At 37.1% G+C, this 21,667-nt stretch overlaps 2 protein-coding genes across 3 annotated transcripts; both read left to right on the top strand.

The window, feature by feature from the left end:
- Positions 1 to 9,285: 9,285 nt before the first annotated feature.
- Positions 9,286 to 10,723, top strand: LOC310935792 (visinin-like protein 1; the record flags this gene model as incomplete). Of its 2 annotated transcripts, XM_083899746.1 has the most annotated exons (3): positions 9,286 to 9,447; positions 10,218 to 10,433; positions 10,526 to 10,723. In XM_083899746.1, the coding sequence occupies 3 exons, from the start codon at positions 9,286 to 9,288 to the stop codon at positions 10,721 to 10,723; spliced, it is 576 nt and encodes a 191-aa protein (XP_083755872.1). The 2 variants fall into 2 exon arrangements, with proteins under 2 accessions (XP_083755872.1, XP_083755873.1); XM_083899747.1 differs by lacking the exon at positions 10,218 to 10,433.
- Positions 10,724 to 18,595: 7,872 nt separating this feature from the next.
- LOC310935492 (tripartite motif-containing protein 16-like) lies at positions 18,596 to 20,266 on the top strand (the record flags this gene model as incomplete). Its single annotated transcript, XM_083899412.1, has 1 exon — positions 18,596 to 20,266. One exon carries the CDS (start codon positions 18,596 to 18,598, stop codon positions 20,264 to 20,266), a length of 1,671 nt encoding a protein of 556 aa, XP_083755538.1.
- Between the last annotated feature and the right edge of the window lie 1,401 nt (positions 20,267 to 21,667).

Below are 21,667 nucleotides of genomic sequence, written 5' to 3'. Positions count from 1 at the left end.
TCATATATACCTACACATATATATGTATATACCCATATATATATAGGTATATACCTATATATATAGGTATAAACCTATATATATAGGTGTATAGGTATGCATGGTATAGATATATATCCTTTGTGCAACAAGTGTATTCTCATCAATAGTTGATGTGGAGGAGGAGCCACGCTTTTGTGGCTGCGTTTTATCATCAGTGTCGCGTGTGTGTGTGTGTGTGTGTGTGTGTGTGTGTGTGTGTGTGTGTGTGTGTGTGTGTGTGTGTGTGTGTGTGTGTGTGTGTGTGTGTGTGTGTGTGTGTGTGTGTGTGAGTGTGATGACGCCACAACTTGTGCAACCAATAGGACCCAGATTCCAGTGTGTGTGTGTGTGTGTGTGTGTCAGAGCTGAGAGACACTGAGAGAGAGCGGGTTGCTGCTGTTCCTGTTGCTTTCTTTAAAAAAAAAAACAAACAAAAAAAACAAAGTACATGTTGGCTTAATACAGACAATCAGGTGCACTGATGATAATCGCAGCCGTCGTGTTTTAATTAGACGGACAGAAAGGGGAACAGTTGTTGATGTGTCGCTGCTTTCGTTTCCTTCCACAGCTCACTTTCACACGGCCAACAGATTGTTTACAGTTCTCCAGAGTGTTGCTGCCTCAAGCAGCCACTGAGGGAGCTATTACAGAGCCACAAATAGGAACTCTTTCCACAGCTCCTTCAAAGTATACAGAAATATCTCACAAAAACAATCAGATTAGTAAGAAAGTGTCATTATCAAATCCGTAAAATTGTAAAAGAAACACGCGAAACAGAAAAGTAAATATCATGTAAGCACAGGATGCAAAGAGAGGTCATGTGACCAGAACTATGTGGACTTACAGTATTTTAAGATAAAGGAAGAAAGGAAATTAAAACAGACTTGTGTAATTCTGTAGAAAGAGAACAATATGATGCAATTAAAGGCCCACAATGATGATAATAATAGATTGTTTTTGCAATATTCGATATATATCAAGTCACACTATGTAGTGATCCTTATTTAATCAGTAGAAGAAGACTCCTGAAACATCTCGAAAGAAGACTGAAAGTCCCGGGTCATACGTTCCATTACTATGGTGGCCCACGTGGACTATAAGCATATTATTGACCTTGTTTAATCTTTGGGGTACATTTTTTCTAACGTTTACTAAATTTGCCAATCTTTGGGGTCAATTTTACTAATTTTTACTAAATTTGATAAACTTTGGGGTCAATTTTATTATTTTTATTATTTGATCATTTTTTGAATCAGTTTTACACATTTATACTAAATTTGGTAATCTTTGGGGTCAATTGTACTAAATTCTTTTACTAAATTTGGCCATCTTTTGAGTCAGTTTTACACAATTTTACTTAATTTGCTAATCTTTGGGTTCAATTTTACAATTTTCTTTTTACAAAATTTGGTCATTTTTGGGTTCAATTTGACAATTTTTTAAAAAACTAAATTTGGTCATCTTTGGGGTCAATTGTACTAAATTATTTTACTAAATTTGGTCATCTTTTGAGTCAGTTTTACACAATTTTACTTAATTTGCTAATCTTTGGGTTCAATTTGACCATTTTTAAAAAAACGAAATTTTGTTATCTTTGGGGTCAATTGTACTAAATTATTTTACTAAATTTGGTCATCTTTTGAGTCAGTTTTACACATTTTTTACTAAATATGGTCATCTGTGGGGTAAATTTGACTAAATTTGCTAAATCTTGGGGTCAATTTTACAGATGAATTATTCTTCGGTGACTAATAAAGTTTTCTGGATCTGAATCACATCAGTGTCCACTCCAATTTATTATATATGGACGGATCAGTGTGCATGTGTGTTGCATGCAGACGTGGGAGCGCGTTAGCCGTGACACAGCCTGACGCGGAGCTGTTAGTTAGTGAGTGACATTTGCAACAACTATGACCCAGTGGACTGAGGACACTCTGTATAATGTGTAATACATCACAGTGTGGAGCTGAAAAACAAAAACAAACGGCCCGTTCTGTTTCCAACTCCCACCATAAAAGGTATAAATCGACGTTAGTTGTCGTCGTACGCAACAGCTGACGGACACAAACAAACTCTCCTCTGGAAAGACCTATCAATCCACAGTGTGTGGAGCGCAATCATATCAGCGCGGTGCAACGTGTTACGCTACAATCTCCTGTCTGTGTGCATGTGTTTCTAAATATACTGTACTATCATCAGAGGAACCCTGACACCACACACACACACACACACACACACACACACACACACACACACACACACACACACACACACACACCTAGTACCTGTGTGTGAATCTGCTGCAGGTGACCTGGTGTGAACGTGAGTGTGATGATGTTAACGGCTGTGTGAGGTTTACAGTGCAGCCTGTGATGGTCTCTCATGACCCTGCTCTGGATAAGTGGGTTATAGCAGTGTTTCCCAACCCTGGTCCTCAGGGAACACTGCCCTGCCTTGTTTTAGATGTTGCCCTGTTTTTTTTTTTTTTTTTTCAAATAATTTAATGCTTCAACTTTTGTCATTTAAAAAAAAAAAAAAAAAAAAATATTTCAATTTTTGTCAATTTTTTTCAAAAAAAATTTATATTTCAAAATTTGTCAATTTTTTTTTTTTTTAACTAATGTTTCAACTTTTGTCAAAATGATCTTAATAAATGTTATGTTTCAACTTTTCTCAAAAATAAAAATAATGATAATAAAACTTTTGATCAACTTTTGTCATTTAAAAAAAAAATTGTTATGCCTAAACTTTTGTCAAAAATAATAATAATAATAATAATAATAATAATAATAATAATAATAATAATAATAATAAAAATAATGTTTCAACTTTTGTCAATTTTTTTTTTCAAAAATGTAATGTTTCATCTGACTCGGGTGTTTTTGGAGCAGGGAAACATCTAAAACATGGCAGGGCAGAGTTCCCTGAGGACCAGGGTTGGGAAACACTGGGTTAAAGAATGGATAAAAGGGACTTTTTTTCTTTAATTTCATTTACTCGGCATACAAACAACCAACCACGGTTGTGCATAAGGGTAACACGTCAATAACAACATATATATCGTGACAAAAAACGCTGATATATTTCCTCACATCCTCCTGCTTTCTGTTCAAACCCAGACACAAAGATTGATGTTAGGTTTGACTGCAGCCTGTAAAATGTCCACTTGTGTGGATGATTGTCTGTTTCCATGATTGGCTGCTGACCTGACTCTCTTCAAATCAACTGTGGAGTTCACCTGACTGATTAAATAAATAATATTATTATTGTGCTAGTGTGTCCAAACGTTCAAAACAAACCCAAAAACTCAGGATCCTTGAGGGATAAGGAGTAAATATATATATATATATATATATATATACATACAAAACATATAATTTTTCTTTCATTTCACACCTAATATAAAGGTGCATTACATCCAATTTCGTTAATTTCCGGAAGGACTAAGTAACATGTACATAATTATGTGTTTTCAGAGTAGTTTTGGCTATAAACAGCAATTAAATGTCAACAGTTTTATTTTTGTCGTTCTTAATGCAGCAAAATATCATTCATAAGTACCTTATATGTGACATAATCTTAATTTTAATGGGGGAGAACATAAATGGCTCCTTTCATACTCAAGGTCGCAGAACTCTGACTTAATCCATCACATACGGAAAATTATCAATTGGCGACTGATTATGTGGCACACTGTGTGTCGCATATAGGCTATGGAGGACCAAAGATGACAAAACAATAAATAAATAAATGTATCAATACATATGTAAATAAATAAATGTATAAATATATAAATTAATATATCAATAAATAAATAAATAGACAAATAAATAAATAAATATTTAAATAGTATGTGTGTATAAGTATAAATATATACGTAATACATAAATAAATAAATAGACAAATAAATACATGTATAAATATATAAATAAAAGTATAAATAAATAAATATTTATATAAAAGTATAAATAAATACATACATAATACATAAATAAATAAATAGACAAATAAAAGTATATAAATACATAAATATATACATAATATATGAATGAATACATGTATAAATATATAAATAAAAATATAAATATATATAAATAAATAAACAGACAAAGAAATAAATAAAAATGAAAAAACAATATTTAAAAATGTATAAATATATAAATGAATATATCAATAAAAAACTATATTTAAAAATGTATAAATATATAAATGAATATATCAATAAGTAAATAAATAGACAAATAAATAAATAAATAAATATTTAAATAGTATGTGTATAAGTATAAATATATACGCAATACATAAATAAATAAATAAATAAATAAATAAATAGACAAATAAATACATGTATAAATATATAAATAAAAGTATAACTAAATATATAAATATTTAAATAAAAGTATAAATAAATATATACATAATACACAAATAAATAAATATTTAAATAAAAGTATATAAATACATCAATATATACATAATATATAAATTAATACATGTATAAATATATAAATAAAAATATAAATATATATAAATAAATAAACAGACAAAGAAATAAATAAAAATCAAAAAATCAAAATTAATTAATTTATTTATTATTTTGTCATTTTTGGTCCTCCATAATAGGCAGAGTTAGTAAACAATAAGTCAGTGGCAGGGAATAGGAGAGCTCAAACAATATTGGTGAATATCACGTGCTGTGAATACGTCCTGCACTGCACACTGCTCTTCTGAAGCTGAATCACCAAACAACAGCTCTGCACCAGCTCTGATGCTGTGGCTGCGTTTGTTACCGAGGTGTTGCTGCATCATCAGTGTTTGCACAAGTCTGCGCGGGTTTGATCGGCTGCAGAACCAAAGCAACGCTCCAGCATCAGACTCAGACCTGCTTATACACAGAAACGTGCGACGGACGACTAACCGCACGACTACGACAACTCGGCAGGTAAAGGTCAGCAGAGAGAGACTCGTGTTCCTCCCCAGGCTCGACGCGATGCCCGGTCTTAAATTAGAGTGGGAGGAGCCTGCGCCGAGGTGAGCTGCGTTTCTATAGCGATGCATCCATTCACGCTCCAGTCGCCAGAGACATGTAAACACAAATTGAAAGAATATGTCGACGGTATTACTCGTCAACACCTCGCTGTTTCAATGAGCTAGAAATAAAATATAAATATTTTAAACACGACGAGGAAGTGTGTGGATTATTAATAAAGCTCATGTTTCATTGGAGTCAGTGGTCAGGTCCAGTTGGCAGAGGAACTGTTTGAAATGGCCAAAAATCATCATCATCATCATCATCCTCCTCTGCTGGACGACGGCTGTGTGGCAGGAAGCCAGACAACTGTTGTCAAGACAACGGATATATTGTTCTCTGTTTTATGGTTTGGTGGATTTTCTGTGAAGTACAAATACGAATACGAATACTTTACTGTCCACAAAGTGAGAATTTGTCTTTGGTTCCACCACAGCACACCATGGAGACAAAAACATTAAAAACTAGACACAAAAAGCACAATACACACAAAACTGGACGAAAAAGGGGGGACGACCCATCTCATATGGCCTGCAAAGTCATGGGTATAATATTATGAATAAATTAAAAACATAAAAATAGATAGAATAAAAAATGAGTATGCATCCTAAAGTTCTTTATCTATGTATGATCTGTTTGCTTTCATTTAAAAGTGTCACAGCATTTGGCACATTTAGTTGCATGAACCAGCAAGAAAGTTGCCATTTATTACGTTACAAGTAAAAGTACTGGTCTAAAAATTATACTAAGAGTAAAAGTTACTTTTTTGTAGCAAGGTTGGGGTTTTCTGTCATTCACCTGTCCTGATTGTTCACCTGTCCTCAACATTCACCTGTCCTGATTGTTCACCTGTCCTCATCGTTCACCTGTCCTCATCATTCACCCGTCATCATCAATCATCCATCATCAACATTCACCCGTCCTCGACATTCACCTGTCCTCATCGCTCACCTGTCCTTAACATTCACCTGTCCTGATTGTTAACCTGTCCTCAACATTCACCTGTCCTCATTGTTCACCTGTTCTCATCGTTCACCTGTCCTCATCAATCATCCGTCCTCAACATTCACCTGTCCTCACGATTCACCTGTCCTCATGGTTCACCTGTCCTCGTCGTTCACCTGTCCTCATCATTCACCTGTCCTCATCAATCATCCATCCTCATCATTCACCTGTCCTCATCAATCATCCATCCTCAACATTCACCTGTCCTCATGGTTCACCTGTCTTCAACGTTCACCTGTCCTCATTGTTCACCTGTCCTCAACATTCACCTGTCCTCGACATTCACCTGTCCTCGACATTCACCTGTCCTAAACGTTCACCTGTCCTCATCATTCACCTGTCCTAAACATTCACCTGTCCTCTTCGTTAACCAGTCCTCATCGTTCACCTGTCCTCGTAGTTCACCTGTCCTCATCGTTCACCTGTCCTCATCGTTCACCTGTCCTCGTAGTTCACCTGTCCTCATCGTTCACCTGTCCTCGTCACTTATTTTATAATATTTTTCAAATTCAGGCCATATGTTTTTTGTTTTACTCAGTAAGGGATGTGATTTAAAGCACATGTGCTCAAAGAAGTCACGCTTTCACAGTTACACGCAAACATGTCGCCATGTAACGACAGCAGCTTATTCAATCACCTGGATTATCATCAATCTCTCACGCATATATATATATATATATATATATATATATATATATATATATATATATATGCATACAACTCAGATTAGACTCTGTGTTTACTGTCACAAACAGCTGGAATCAACACGCGTGAACGTCCGTTCAGACGCCTCAGTTTCTAAGCTCTGCTCGTCTGAGCCTCCGTCTTCATCTGTGTTACTGTTGCTACGTCTTCTCTCAGACGTGTTGATCCAGATTGACTCACTCTGCCTCCCTCTCACTTCTGTTATACACCAAGCTTTTTATTCTCCATCTATATATATATATATATACATACATATACATATACATATATACAATATTTATATATAGTATATAGCCGCACCACCTTCTCCAAGGCTGCAGTAATGAGAAAATGGCACAGAACGCCGGTTAATCTGTATTCCTGAATGGTCTCTTTGGTTCCCCCTGAGATCTGACTGCTCTGAAAGGCAGCGTAATCCCAGATAAAGAAACAGCCAGGGTTATCTTTAGATAACCTCCAATACCTGATTACTCCCCCTCCCTCAACACATTTCTGCTTTATAGAGCGATGAGCTGGCAGAGACGTAAGCACCTGTGACCTGGCAACAATTAGAATAAACATCTGTGGTGTTGTTTTCTTTCTCGTGTTAGCATGAACAGCATCTAAGTTTCCACTGAGGGTTAGTGGGCAATTCTGTGTTTAACCAATATGAATGTCAGTGATTTACAGGGACACCGTCAATGATTTCAGCGCTAGTTAAACCTTCATTTGCGAGTGGCTGCAGCTGGAGATTTCTGCTTTTTTTTTTTTGTTTGGGGTCCTTTCAAAGTGACCTTCTCCTGCGGTGGAAAAAACATCTCCGCATGAAGCAGCGATGTGGTCACTGTCTGTGTCTGTCAGACGCAGTTAACCTTGTGAAGCTGTGTGTGTGTGTCGCCTTTTCAAGTACATGAGTGTCTGTGCAAAGACACTCATGTAGGGTGTGAAGAATTTGTCAGGTGCCATGAATGCATGTCATGGCACAATTTAAATACTGTGGAAAATTGATTTATTTAACAGTCGCAGTGTTAAAGACAATCAGACCTTGTTATATATATATATATATATATAGATATATAGATATATCTATTTATATATATACGTATATATATAAATATACATATATACATGCATATACATATATACATATACGTATATATATACATACATATATACACATAAATATATACATATACACATATATATAATATACATATATGCACACATATGCATACATATATACACATACATATATACATACTTACATATATACACATACATATATACATTCATATATACATACATACATACATACATACATATATACACGTATATATAATAATATTCATATATACATATATACATACACATATATATACACATATATACATACACATATATATACACATATATACATATATACATATATATATATATACAATATACATATATACATACATATATAAACATACATATATATACATTCATATATGCATACATATACATATATATAAATACATACATATATACATATATATACACATACATATATACATACATACATATATATACATATATATATACACATTAATATATGCATACATATACATATATACACATATATACAATATAAATATATATACATACATATATACACATATATACAATATAAATATATATACATACATATATACATATATATATACATATACACATACATATATATACACATATACATACATATACATACGCATATACACATATACATATACACATATACATATACACATATACATACATATATATACACATATACATACATATATACATACATACATATATACATACATATATACACATACATATATACATAATAAAGCTCAACACTTGCGTTTTATCAATAAAAATAAAATGCTGCTATGTTTAATTATAAAGTGGCTAAAAACGTCTCACAATCAAATCCAAGACGTTTCACTTCAAAGAAAATCCCAAATACTGGCGCTAACTGCGCCGACGCGACGATATCTCAGCCGTTAAACTGTGCCTGAGGCGCTCTCGCTCTCTTCACGCGACCTAGAGGGAGGATTTATCGACGCTTAGCCGCGGCTCGGTCGGCCGTGTACGCTGGTGTCAAAGTGTGAACGCGCCGCCAGACGGGAAATATGAGTCAGCGACGGATGATGCGTCTACACGTGTGCAATGACCCGTTTTATGGCCATAATCGCAGCCGTGATGTCAGAGACTTTTTTTTTTTTTTTTTTCTTATTATATCACACAAGGTGACAGCGGTGAACGTTAACTGTTAAAGGTCCAGTCTGCGACGCGTAGACTCGACTCGCAGAGCCACGTATCCAGCGCATCCACTGCGGCTAAAGCAAACGCGCCGCGGGGGGGAATTAGCGTCTGCTGTTGTTTTGTCTGGCGCCTCCATCTCCTGAGTGCACGGCCTGTGTCTCTCTCTGTCCTTCCCCACAGTCCCTGCCTCTGCTGCTCCCCAGAGAGAGAGAGAGAGAGAGAGAGAGAGAGAGCGACAGAGCGAACTCGCCATGGGCAAACACAACAGCAAGCTGGCCCCGGAGGTCCTGGACGACCTGACCAAGAACACCGAGTTCAACGAGGCCGAGCTCAAGCAGTGGTACAAGGGCTTCCTCAAAGACTGCCCCTCTGGCATCCTCAACCTGGAGGAGTTCCAGCAGCTCTACGTCAAGGTGAGGACGCGCCGGGTTCACGCTCTCACTCGTCGACCCGCGGCTCTATCCTCCACGCGAGGGTTCACGGGGGGGACGTGGACGCAAACAACCATCCGCTCTCACACTCGCGGTCAATTTAGAGTCCAATTTACCTAAAAAGCAGGGCTATTCAACTAAAATTGCAGCTTTTTCGGAACGCTGTCCAGCCAGTGGGACGGTCAACCCCTGTACCAGGGGCGCAGCTTGTGAACAGGCAAGGCTGGGGCAACTGCTCGGGGCCCCCGAGCCGATAGGGGGGCCCCCCCGACATTAGGAGCCTGAGGGCTGTTTTTACTGAAATGTGCAGTGAGCAGCCGCCTCCCCGTCCCCCTTAAACAACAATGGGGGATTTTTGCAATGACATCTCAGTAGGAAACCCCCCCTAAAGGGGCCCCACCTCACTTTAACCTGTGTGAAGTTATCTTTCTGCAAGTTGGAAAATGAAGAGGATTAATTAGTTGTTTTTCAGTTATTTACAGTATTTTATTGTTCTATATATTTATATTGTTTTATAATGTGGGTTCTTTACAGTGTCATGTATTTTTTTCTTTTTACTAAGTTTATATAACTTATATATACTTAACTTAACTTACACATCTATATTATATGTAAGAATGTGGCCAAAACTGGTTACTGCATTCAAATTCAAAACACCCGAGAACCCCTGGAGTAGACCAAACGGGACGGATTGCGGTTAAGAACGTGTCGTCTGTGTCACTTTCCCCCCCCCCCCCTCCCCCACGCCTCAGTTCTTCCCGTACGGCGACGCCTCCAAGTTCGCGCAGCACGCCTTCCGGACGTTCGACAAGAACGGCGACGGCACCATCGACTTCAGGGAGTTCATCTGCGCCCTGTCCATCACGTCCCGGGGAAGCTTCGAGCAGAAGCTCAACTGGGCCTTCAACATGTACGACCTGGACGGCGACGGGAAGATCACGCGCGTGGAGATGCTGGAGATCATAGAGGTGTGGTTCCGTGTCTTATCGAGGCTAAAAAAAAAGCCTCGATAAGAGGTATGAACCTTTCTGTCTTTTCCCCCCCCCCCCCCCTCTTCCAGGCCATCTACAAGATGGTGGGCACGGTGATCATGATGCGCATGAACGAGGACGGCCTGACCCCGCAGCAGCGCGTCGACAAGATCTTCTCCAAAATGGACAAGGACCACAACGACGAGATCACCCTGGAGGAGTTCAAAGAAGCCGCCAAGTCCGACCCCTCCATCGTCTTACTGCTGCAGTGTGACGTGCAGAAGTAGAGAGGGATGGGTGGAGATGCAGAGGGAGGGAGGGAGGGAGGACTGAAACTATAGTGAAGGAACATGAGAGCATGAGCGAGGGAGGAGAAGGGGGGATGCAGTTGAGGGAGGAGGAGGAGGAGGAGGAGGAGGAGGAGACAGGTAGGAAGTCTCTCTTTCTTTTTCTTTTTATATTTTTTGACAATACTGAGCCATAAGAACACAACAGACCCCTGACTGATGTCATTCTTTTCTTTCAACCCGTGAAAATAAGTCTGTAGAGGTGTCACTCACACAATCATCATTGTTTCCCAACCCTGGTCCTCAGGGGAACTCGGCCCTGCCATGTTTTACATGTTGCCCTGCTCCAAAAAAACACACCTTCAACACTTTCAACTTTTGTCAATTTTTTTTTTTTTTTTTTCTTCCAGAAATTGAATGTTTCAACTTTTTAAAAAAAAATTAATAATAATGATGTTTCAACTTTTATCTTTAAAAATAAATAAATAAAATGAATATATATATGTTTTTCAAAAAAATTATGTTTTACCGAGCCCCCGAAGTGACATGGGAAAAAAAACTTGAAATCTCGAGATTTCCAAAAAATTTGTTGTTTTTTTTTTCAAAAAAAGTTTTTTTTTATCTCAAGTTTCAAAGTCGTGATTTAAAATTATTTTTGACAAAATACATTTTTTTTCATATTTTTTGGAAATTCGAGATCACGACTTTGAAACTCGAGATTTCAATTTTTTTTTTTCCGAAATTTTTTTTTTCTCATGTCACTTCAGGAGCTCCGTAATGTTTCAACTTTTATCTTTAAAAATAAATAAATTAAATAAATATATATATTTCTTTCAAAAAAAATTATGTTTTATAGAGCCCCCGAAGTGACGAGAAAAAAAAATGATGAAAAAAAACTTGAAATCTTGAGAGTTCAATTTTTTTTCAAAATAAGTTGTTTTTTTTTATTTTGAGTTTCAACGTCGAGATGAAATTTTTTTTTATTTTTTTTGACAAATTTAAAAAAAAAAAAAATGCATATTTTTTTTGAAATTCGAGATCTCGACTTTGAAACTCGAGATTTCAAGTTTTTTTTTCATTTTTTTTGTAAAAAAAAAAAAAAAAATTATTAAAATAAAAAATGAAAGTTTCATCTGAATCAGGTGTTTTTTGGAGCAGGGGGCCACATCTAAAACATGGCACGGCCTCGTTCCCTGTGGATCAGGGTTGGGAAACACTGATGATTTCGGTACATGTGAGATTACAGGAGACTTTTCCTTTGTCGTCGCGTGGATCTTTATCTTTTTACAGATTATTAAGAGATTATTAGAACTAAAATAACTCCCTATTACCGTGTCATTAAAGTGCCTGAGTTTGAGTTTCCCACAGGAATGACATCACACCACGTTTGGTCCATGTAGTATATTTACAGTATAGAGAGCAAAACGAGGGAAATCAAATGTTTGTGTGAATGTGTTCCCACATCAAAATCTGTTTGTTTGCTTGTGTTTTAGATTCAATATCTCATTTCATTACATTTACACTTAAACTGAAATGTTTTATACTGTATAAGGATCCAACAAACCACTCTTGTGACCCATTTACAGATACATAAATAGAGGCTCTGTTTTTGACCTTTCTGGAAAATGTAGATATACAGTAGATAGATTACACTTGGAGGGTAATATAAATGACAAAACAATAGTAAATTAAATAGCATATACTACACTGTACTGTTGCAGTGCAGTGGTAAGCATTAATGAAATGCATCAACAGCGATAAGTTAACGTGACGTAGCATGAATTGTCTTTGTAGTAGAGTTCATACACATTCTGTGGGTGTTTTGTCTTTAAAACACAAAATTCCCTTTCAGTTTATCTTTATTCAGCAACAGCAAACGTCAATTTCTTTGATTTTATGGATCATTTTGGCATAAAACACGAGAAACTAAGCAGAGAAACCAGAAATAGACCAAACGCACGGCAATTATAGATAACAGATACTACAATGTTGTGGAGTGAGGACAGAAAATTACAGGCCGTGAATGTCTCAGAGAACGCCGTGAAAACGCTGGAGGGAAAATAAAAACTCCTCTTCCTCCGCTCTTTGTATTCGTCCTCCTCTTCGTCCTCCTCCTCCGTAAATGTCAGAGAGGAAGCGCTTTGATAACTTTGCCGACTTCAGCTCAGATCTAAGGGAAAAATCAATGCGGTAGAAAAAAGGGGCGAAAGGTTGAAGAGGAAGCTCGGCGTTAACGTTAATGTGAATAAAAGACGCTTCGTCTACGACAGGGGTTCTCAAAGTTCTGATACCTGAGGGCCAATTTAGGAACCCAACATTGGACTGAGGGCCGCCAAAGGGAAAAAAAACCAGAAATAAATCCCATTTGTAATCATTTTAATGACCAGATTGCAGTTCTACAGTTTAGCGTTAAGTAATATAAGCGTTAATGTTATAACGCTTTATAATTTACTGGGTAATTACCCAGTATTTTGGCCATTGTTCTTACCTTCTAATTACAGGTTAATACCAAGTATCACATTTCCGTTACCATATATTTACTGGGTAAATAGCTAGTAATTGGGGGCTGTAGCTTCCTGTTTATTACCAGCTTATAACACAATAATACACTAAAATTCACCATATAGAAACCAGGTAAATACCCAGTGTTTTTGTTTACACTTATTGGTCTGTATCCAGTAGTGTCCAATAAACATTTAACAAGCTTAGTCGCTCCAGGATTAAAACTATCAACTGTAATTCATTGCGGGGGCCGCCAGAAATGTTTCTGCGGGCCGCCATTGGCCCCCGGGCCGCACTTTGAGAACCAATGGTCTACGAGGTCAGCAACAGTTCTCTGTTGGTTTGAAATGAAGCTTTTTTTTGTGTGTGTTTTTAGACCAGGGCTCCCAAACTCAAGGCCCGGGGGCCACATGTGGCCCGCCAGTCGATCTCCTGCGGCCCTACACTTGTTTTCGAAATGACAAAATTCCACATTTAATTATAAATATATATATATACGCCTGTCTGGTGTTTTAATTACAATTATCTACATGTATATTTTCAGTTAAAGGTGCATTATGTCATAAATCTAAAGCAACCGGCCGTAAAATCCTCCTAATATGTCACCTAATAATGTTCATAAAACAAACTGAACTCACCGACAACAACAGTACAGACAAAATATTTGCATTAAAATTTTTTTTTTTTCCATGTTTATGTTTTGAGATTTGAACGTAGTAACCGTTTTTGGCCACATTCTTACATATGGCGCCTTTAATGCTTTAATCCTGTTTTATTTCTGTCTGTTTTTGTTGTTATTTACAGATTCATTTTGCATTGTCATAAATGTTTTTGGGGTTTTTTTTCCAGCCTAAATATTTGTGATCGCAACAGATTATCAAGATTTAATCTTAATCTCTAATCACTAAATCACCCAAATGACCAGACTAGAAGTTCACTGGCCTCACAGGTCATTTTGAGTCTTAGACGATGTTGACCTGTGTACAGTTTATATGGATTTAAAGCAACAGTATGTGGTTTTTAGCAGGAAACACTGGATTATTATACTGTTTATTTACGCAGCGGAGACACACTCGGATCAGGACGTTCTGTTCCAAACTGTACCAACTGCAGAATTACATGTCCCTAAACACTGCACTAACCAACTCATTATTTATGCATTAAGGATTCAGACTTCATGTGTGTGTGTGTGTGTGTGTTGTAAAACAGTTTGACTTCTCTCGTGTTTGTTGTTGAACCCGTTTTTTAACTCCTCCTCCTCCTCTTCTTCCTCCTCTTCCTCCTAACAAACAACAACACTCCCCTCCCCCGACGGCCGGGAGAACAAAGTTCGTTTGTGTGATAAAGTAACGCTAAAACTCCACGATGTACATTATTGATACAACTGTAATCGTATTTATGAATATAAGACAAGCGCAAATATAACACAAACATGTAAATGTACCCGGTTAGCATAGAGCTGATTTCATATGACGACACAGTTACTGTGTGTGTGTGTGTGTGTGTGTGTGTGCAAATGTGTGTGTGACAGATGAATAATGACTTTTGAGAAGTGTGTGTGTGTGTGTGTGAGAGAGAGAGAGTTTTGTATTTGTATCATTTGTGTAACAAGAGATGCCTCAGTCTTGAGTTTAACTTTGTAAAAAATAATAATAATAATAATTTCACACCGAAATCACTGAGTATTATTACCTACACTTGCTTTTGTGGTCCGCTGGTATACAGTGCATGTACAAGTACATGTAGTACAAGTACACGTACATGTGGGACTTGTGTGTTTGTGTGTGTGCTGTAGCCTACGCTGTTGCAGTTCTACAATAATAGTCACATTCGAGGTCAGGGGACAGTGGGATTATGGATTATGGATTATGGGCATCACTCTGTGGATTATTATAACGAACATAAAGATCAAATTCAACAATTTACAAACTTTACTTCATCAGGCTGTTTCCTGTCTTATATTCTTATTTTTTGCATGTTTTTCCACTGCAGATCGTCCTGTATTTTTAATTTATAATATATTAATATATATATATATATATATATACATATAAGGATGGACAGACTCCATTAAACTCCATTAAAATATGTAATGTATATATGTATATATATATGTATATATATACACATATATGTGTATATATATATACACACATGTATATATATACACACATATATATATATATATACACATATATATATATATATGTATACATATACATATATATGTATACATATATATACACATATATATACATATATACACACATATATATATACATATATATATACATATATATACACATATATATAAATACATATATATGTGTATATATATATACATATATATATATGCATACATATATATACATATATATATGTGTGTATATATATATACACATATATGTGTATATATATATATACATACATGCATATATACCTATATGTATATATAGATACGGATATATCTATGTATGTATATATGTATGTATATACATACATATGTTTATACATATATATATACACGTATATGTTTATATACATATATTAATACATATATATATATAAACTTATATACATATACATACATATATACTTATACATATATATGTATGTGTATATATAATACATACATATATACCTATATATATATATTTATATATACACATACATATATACCTATGTATATATATATATATATGTATATATAGACACGGATATATCTATATGTATATATATGTATGTGTGCTAGTGAGTAAGTCCACACTATAAAAAAGATAAATGCATATAAACAAAATAATAAAGTTGAATAACTGGAATGATTTTTGATATTAGAACAAAAATCATTCGCTTTTCAGTTTGTTTTCTGTTCAAAATGGGAGACAAAAGTCCATCATTTCTATAGGATATAATATCATATATAATAATAATAATAAAAACAATATGATAAACGCTGTGTTTTCTTTGGCTCTTTTGAGTTTTTACGCTGCCCTCAAGTGGCAGAAAAACACATTACACAGAAACCTGAAATGACTCACGGGTTCTGTTCTGAAAAAAATGAAGGAATGAAAGATATGTTGCAGATGAATTAAGTCGCACAAACACAGCTTATATTATACACAATGTTTTGATCCCGACTTCCCTCTGGTTTACTGGAGTCTGTCCGTCCTTTATTAGCTCTGCTTCAGCCACTCTGACTTCCCTCCCTCCTTAGAAAGAAAATCCCTTTTTTTTATTTATTTATCTGTATTTAGAGTTTTCCCACGGAGTTTTCTGACCCAAAAACCACTCTGAGAAACATCTACCGCGCAGATGTGACGTGCCAAAGACGGACGGATTGTACCGATGTTAAACAAAGATGGATTTGTGCTCAGTTGTGCAACAGAACTTCATTCTTTGACATTTTCTCTCTGACCTTGATGTAAAAAAAAAAAAAAAAAAGAATCAAATGTCTCTGTCGATTCCTTTTGTTTCTCGATGACGTCGCCGTAGAACAAACAAACAAACAATGTCATTATTTTTGTTACATAGAATAAAACACGTGTGTTTGAATGTCAAGCGTGAGTGTGAAGTGTTTTCCTCTAACACCACAACTCACTCACTCACACACACACACACACACTCAATAGTGGAGAGGCAGCATGAGTCACCGTCTGACGATGATGTCACACTGCTGCAATGATGTCACCTCTAACGCTGTTGTCATGGTAACCGCTCGGAGGCCACACACACTCACGCACGTATGTGTTCTCGTACTTGCGGCATACTGAGGACCAGTGAGGGTTTTTAACCAACAAAGTGAGGTCATTTCTACGAAGTGAGGACATTTTGGTGCTAACATGCTATTTTTTTTGCAGCCCTGGTGTTTCACACACTCTTTGCTCTGGGGCTCCACCTGCAGACATTTTACGGTACTGCAGCCAGCAGTTCTTTATCGATGTCATTCATGGAGTAGATATTTGTAATTGTGTTGATTTATAAAGTGTGTGTGTATGTGTGTGTGTGTGTGTGTGTGTGTGTGTGTGTGTGTGTTCTCGTACTTGTGGCATACTGAGGACCAGTGAGGGTTTTTAACCATCAAAGTGAGGTCATTTTTTATAGTATAGTTTTTGTCAAATTTTGGACCAAACATTTTTGGTTACATTTTTTTTTTTAATTCGGTCGACATAGTATAGTACGACATTTTTTAGTTGGTTTTTATTTTAATTTTGGAAGAAAAAATTTGGGTACAATTTTTTTTAAATTTTGGTCGACATAGTATAGTACCACGTTTTTTTTTTTTTTTTTTTTTTTAATTTTGGAACAAAAATTTGTGGTAAAAATGTTTATTTTTATTTTGGACGATAGTATAGTATGACGTTTTTGTCAAATTTTGCCAAGTTCTGCAGCCCTTTTTGCTCTAGGGCTCCACCTGCAGACATTTCATGGTACTGCAACTAGTAGTTCTTTATAGATGCAATTCATGAAGTAGATATTTGTAATTGTGTTGATTTATAAAGTAGAAATGCTGGTCCTCACTTTTTCAGCAACCCAGTCCTCAGTATGCAGCAAGTACAAGAATGTGTGTGTGTGTGCGTGTGTGTGTGTGTGTGCGATACATCCACAGGCTCAGAATAGATTTGTATGAATCATCTGTGACGAGTGGCTCCAGAGGAGGTGATGAGAAAACAGCACAGTTTGTAAGTTCCGCCTCTTTTTCCTGGACACAGTCGTGTAAAAGTGGCATAAATTAAATTTGATCTATTTGACTCACCGTCACACTCTGCATGCAGGCCAGTGAGTTTCACTCTCCTGCAGGAATTAGTGACATCTAATGGTGAAAGTGCAGTCTTCACACACACAATAAAGCGTGTGATTGTTTTCTTTGTTTTGTTTATGTTGTACATTTTTAACCCATTAACCCAGACTCAGAAAACATGCTTCATCTTAAATGTTACACACTGGTCCTTTAATGCCATGTTGATGCTTGAGGTCCAAGCAGGAAGTGTGTGTGTGTGTGTGTGCGTGTGTGTGATTATTTCACAGCACTGTCGTCCTCCTCCTGTCTCTGAGTGTTTGTGTGGCTCCTCACGGAGGAGAAGCCTTTTAATCTTCACCAGTCATTTCATTGTCTTTCAACACACACACGCACGCGCGCACGCGCACGCACACACACACACACACACACACACACACACACACACACACACACACACACACACACACACACACACACACACACACACACACACACACACACACACACACACAGGGAGTGTCACTAAGAACAGAGTTCACTCCATGTCAGAGTGGGAGTGGCTCCGCCCACTCTGAGCTCACATCTATTTCCTGGTTCCATTTATGAGGAAGAGAAAGTCAGACGGTGGTGAAATGGCAGGAGTTCAGCTGCACAGAGAAAGCTTCTCTTGTTCCATCTGTTTGGATCTTCTGAAGGATCCTGTGACTCTGAACTGTGGACACAGCTTCTGTAAGAACTGTGTTAAAGACCACTGGGACTCAGAGGACGTGAAGAGGATCTACAGCTGCCCTCAGTGTAGAGAGGCCTTCACACCGAGGCCTAAACTCTTAAAGAACGTCATGTTAGCAGAGTTAGTGGAGGAGCTGAAGAAGACTGGACTCCACGCTGCTCCTGCTCATCACTGCTATGCTGGAGCTGAAGATGTGGCCTGTGATTTCTGCACTGGCAGGAAACTGAAAGCTCTCAAGTCCTGTTTGGTTTGTTTGGCCTCTTTCTGTGAGGAACATCTCCAGCCTCATCATCTATCACCTGCATTTAAGAAACACAAGCTGGTGGAGCCCTCCAAGAACCTCCAGGAGAACATCTGCCCTCTTCATGATAAGATGATGGACTTGTTCTGCCGCACTGATCATCAGTGTATCTGTTATCTCTGCTCTGTGGACCAACACAAAGACCACGACACAGTCTCAGCTGCAGCAGAGAGGAAGCAGAAGCAGAGAGAGCTGGATCTGAGTCAAGAAGAAGTCCAGCAGAGAGTCCAGGACATAGACAGAGACGTGAAGGTGCTTCAACAGGAGGTGGAGGCTCTGAATCTCTCTGCTGATAAAGCTGTGGACGACACAGTGGAGAACTTGACTGAGATGATGAATCTCCTGCAGGAAAGAAGCTCTGAGGTGAAGCAGCAGATCAGATCCAAGCAGCAAACTGAAGTGAGTCGAGTCAGAGACGCTGAGAAGAAGCTTCAGCAGGAGAAGACTGAGCTGAAGAAGAGAGAAGCTGAACTGAAGCAGCTCTCACTCACACACGACCACAACCAGTTTCTCCTCAACTACGGCTCACTGTCAGCACTCAGTCCATCTACACACTCGTCCACCATCAACGTCCGTCCTCTGAGACACTTTGAGGACGTGACAGCAGCTGTGGTGAAGCTCAGAGGACAACTGAAGGACGTCCTGACCCAGACGTGGACAAACATCTCACTGGCTGTGGCTGAAGCAGATGTTTTACTGACAGAACCAGAACCAAAGACCAGAGCTGAGTTCCTCAGATATTCACAGGAAATCAAACTGGATCCAAACACAGTAAACAAACGTCTGTTTTTATCTGAGGGAAACAGAAAAGTGACATTTATGAATAAAGATCAGTCTTATCCTGATCACACAGACAGATTCACTTATTATCATCAGGTCCTGAGTGAAGAGAGTCTGAGTGGACGTTGTTACTGTGAGGTGGAGTTGACAGGAGGAGGAGTTTGTGTAGCAGTGACGTACAAGAACATCAGAAGATCAGGGAGTTCAGGTGAATGTAGATTTGGATTAAATGACAAATCTTGGTCTTTAGATTGTTACCAAAACAGTTGTCAGTTTGTTCACAACAACATCTACACTAAAGTCTCAGATGTTGTCGTCTCCAGAGTGGGAGTTTACCTGGACCACAGAGCAGGTCTTCTGTCCTTCTACAGAGTCTCTGACACCATGACTCTGATCCACAGAGTCCACACCACGTTTTCTCAGCCTCTCTATGCTGGAGTCCGTGTTTTTTCTTCACCTGGATCCACAGCTGAGTTGTGTAAACTCAAATAGTCTGGAGTTCTTTCAGGATCAGTGAGTTAAACTCTGAGTTTAAATCTTTAACTTCTCTGCTCTCAGTGAAACGACGACAATAACAACAACAACAACAACAACAATAATCTGCTCTTTCCTCTGTTTTATCTTTAAATTCATTAAATCTCTTGTTCCTGAGTCTGAAAACACTTTTAAAGACTTTAACACTTTAAAACTGAACAAAGTGATGAATCATAAGTGAACTTTAGCTTCTATTGTCATTGATTTTTGTCTCACACACACACACACACGCACGCACGCACGCACACACACACTTTTTTTGAATCAAACTTAAGCAAAGGTGATTTTTAGAGTGTTTAAGAGCTATTTTAAGAGTGTAAAGCAAAGTTTTTTGAACAATTATGGTAAAAATGTACTGTTTATATCACAGTAATAATTCTGTGTCTGTTGTAAATCAACGTCTGCCAATATTTTCAAAATAAAATGTAAGTAAAAGTGATTTTAGAGTGTTTGTGAATTATTTTAAGAGTTTAAAGCAAAGTTTTCTTTATACAATTAAAGCAAAACAAATAAAAACTATATAATGAACATACACACACACACACACACACACTGCAGCAGCAGCTAGAGGTGCAGTTTGCAGAGCAGCCACAGGATGGCGCCACCTGCTAACATCCTGTCACTACATTCTCTTTGTCTCTCACAACATTCAAACCCTGCAGAAGAAATAAAGAGAAATGAATCAGCAGCAGAAAGAAGTTTGTCCTCTGTGTATAATTACAATGAAACACTAACAAAATGAACTTTTACTCAATAAATACATGTTCAAAGGAAAGATTTCCAGTGTTTTTGTTGTCAAACTAAACTGTGTTTTGCTAATTCGTGAATATAAAACAACAGTATTTGTCTGCAACTCACTCAGAAATGTTGGAACTGTGTGTAAAGGAGTGAAGTTATTATTATACAAGTGACACAGTTCTGTTCTGGAAGATAATCAGAGTATATTATCTTGACAGCTGATATCACAGTGATAAATGGTGAATGATTTCACTGTAAACTGTGTTACACAACAGTTTGACACAAAGAGCTGGATTTTCTGCCATCAAAACTCATCTGAGACGAACAGAGAGACGGAGATTCTTCTGAAAAATGGACGTAGAATTCTACTGTATGTGACAAACATGAAGGAGAACATGTAAAAAGAATCATTTACAGAGGTTTCCCGCTCATAAACACTTCTTGTGCAGGTAGAAAAAGAAGAAATTCCCATGAGAACTTGCTCTCTTAGCACCTCTTAGCATTGTTTGAGTGATTATTAAAAGATTGATGATATTGACTCTGATTCAGTAATAATTGGACTCAAATACCTTGAAACATTCCAAAAATACTACGTGTTGTTTACTTATTATAATATCATTT

This window comes from Microchirus variegatus, assembly GCF_963457635.1.
Source record: "Microchirus variegatus genome assembly, chromosome: 13".
Classification (NCBI taxonomy): Eukaryota; Metazoa; Chordata; class Actinopteri; order Pleuronectiformes; family Soleidae; genus Microchirus; species Microchirus variegatus.
Note: the sequence above shows the minus strand (reverse complement) of the source record. Positions and strands in the feature narration are given on the sequence as shown.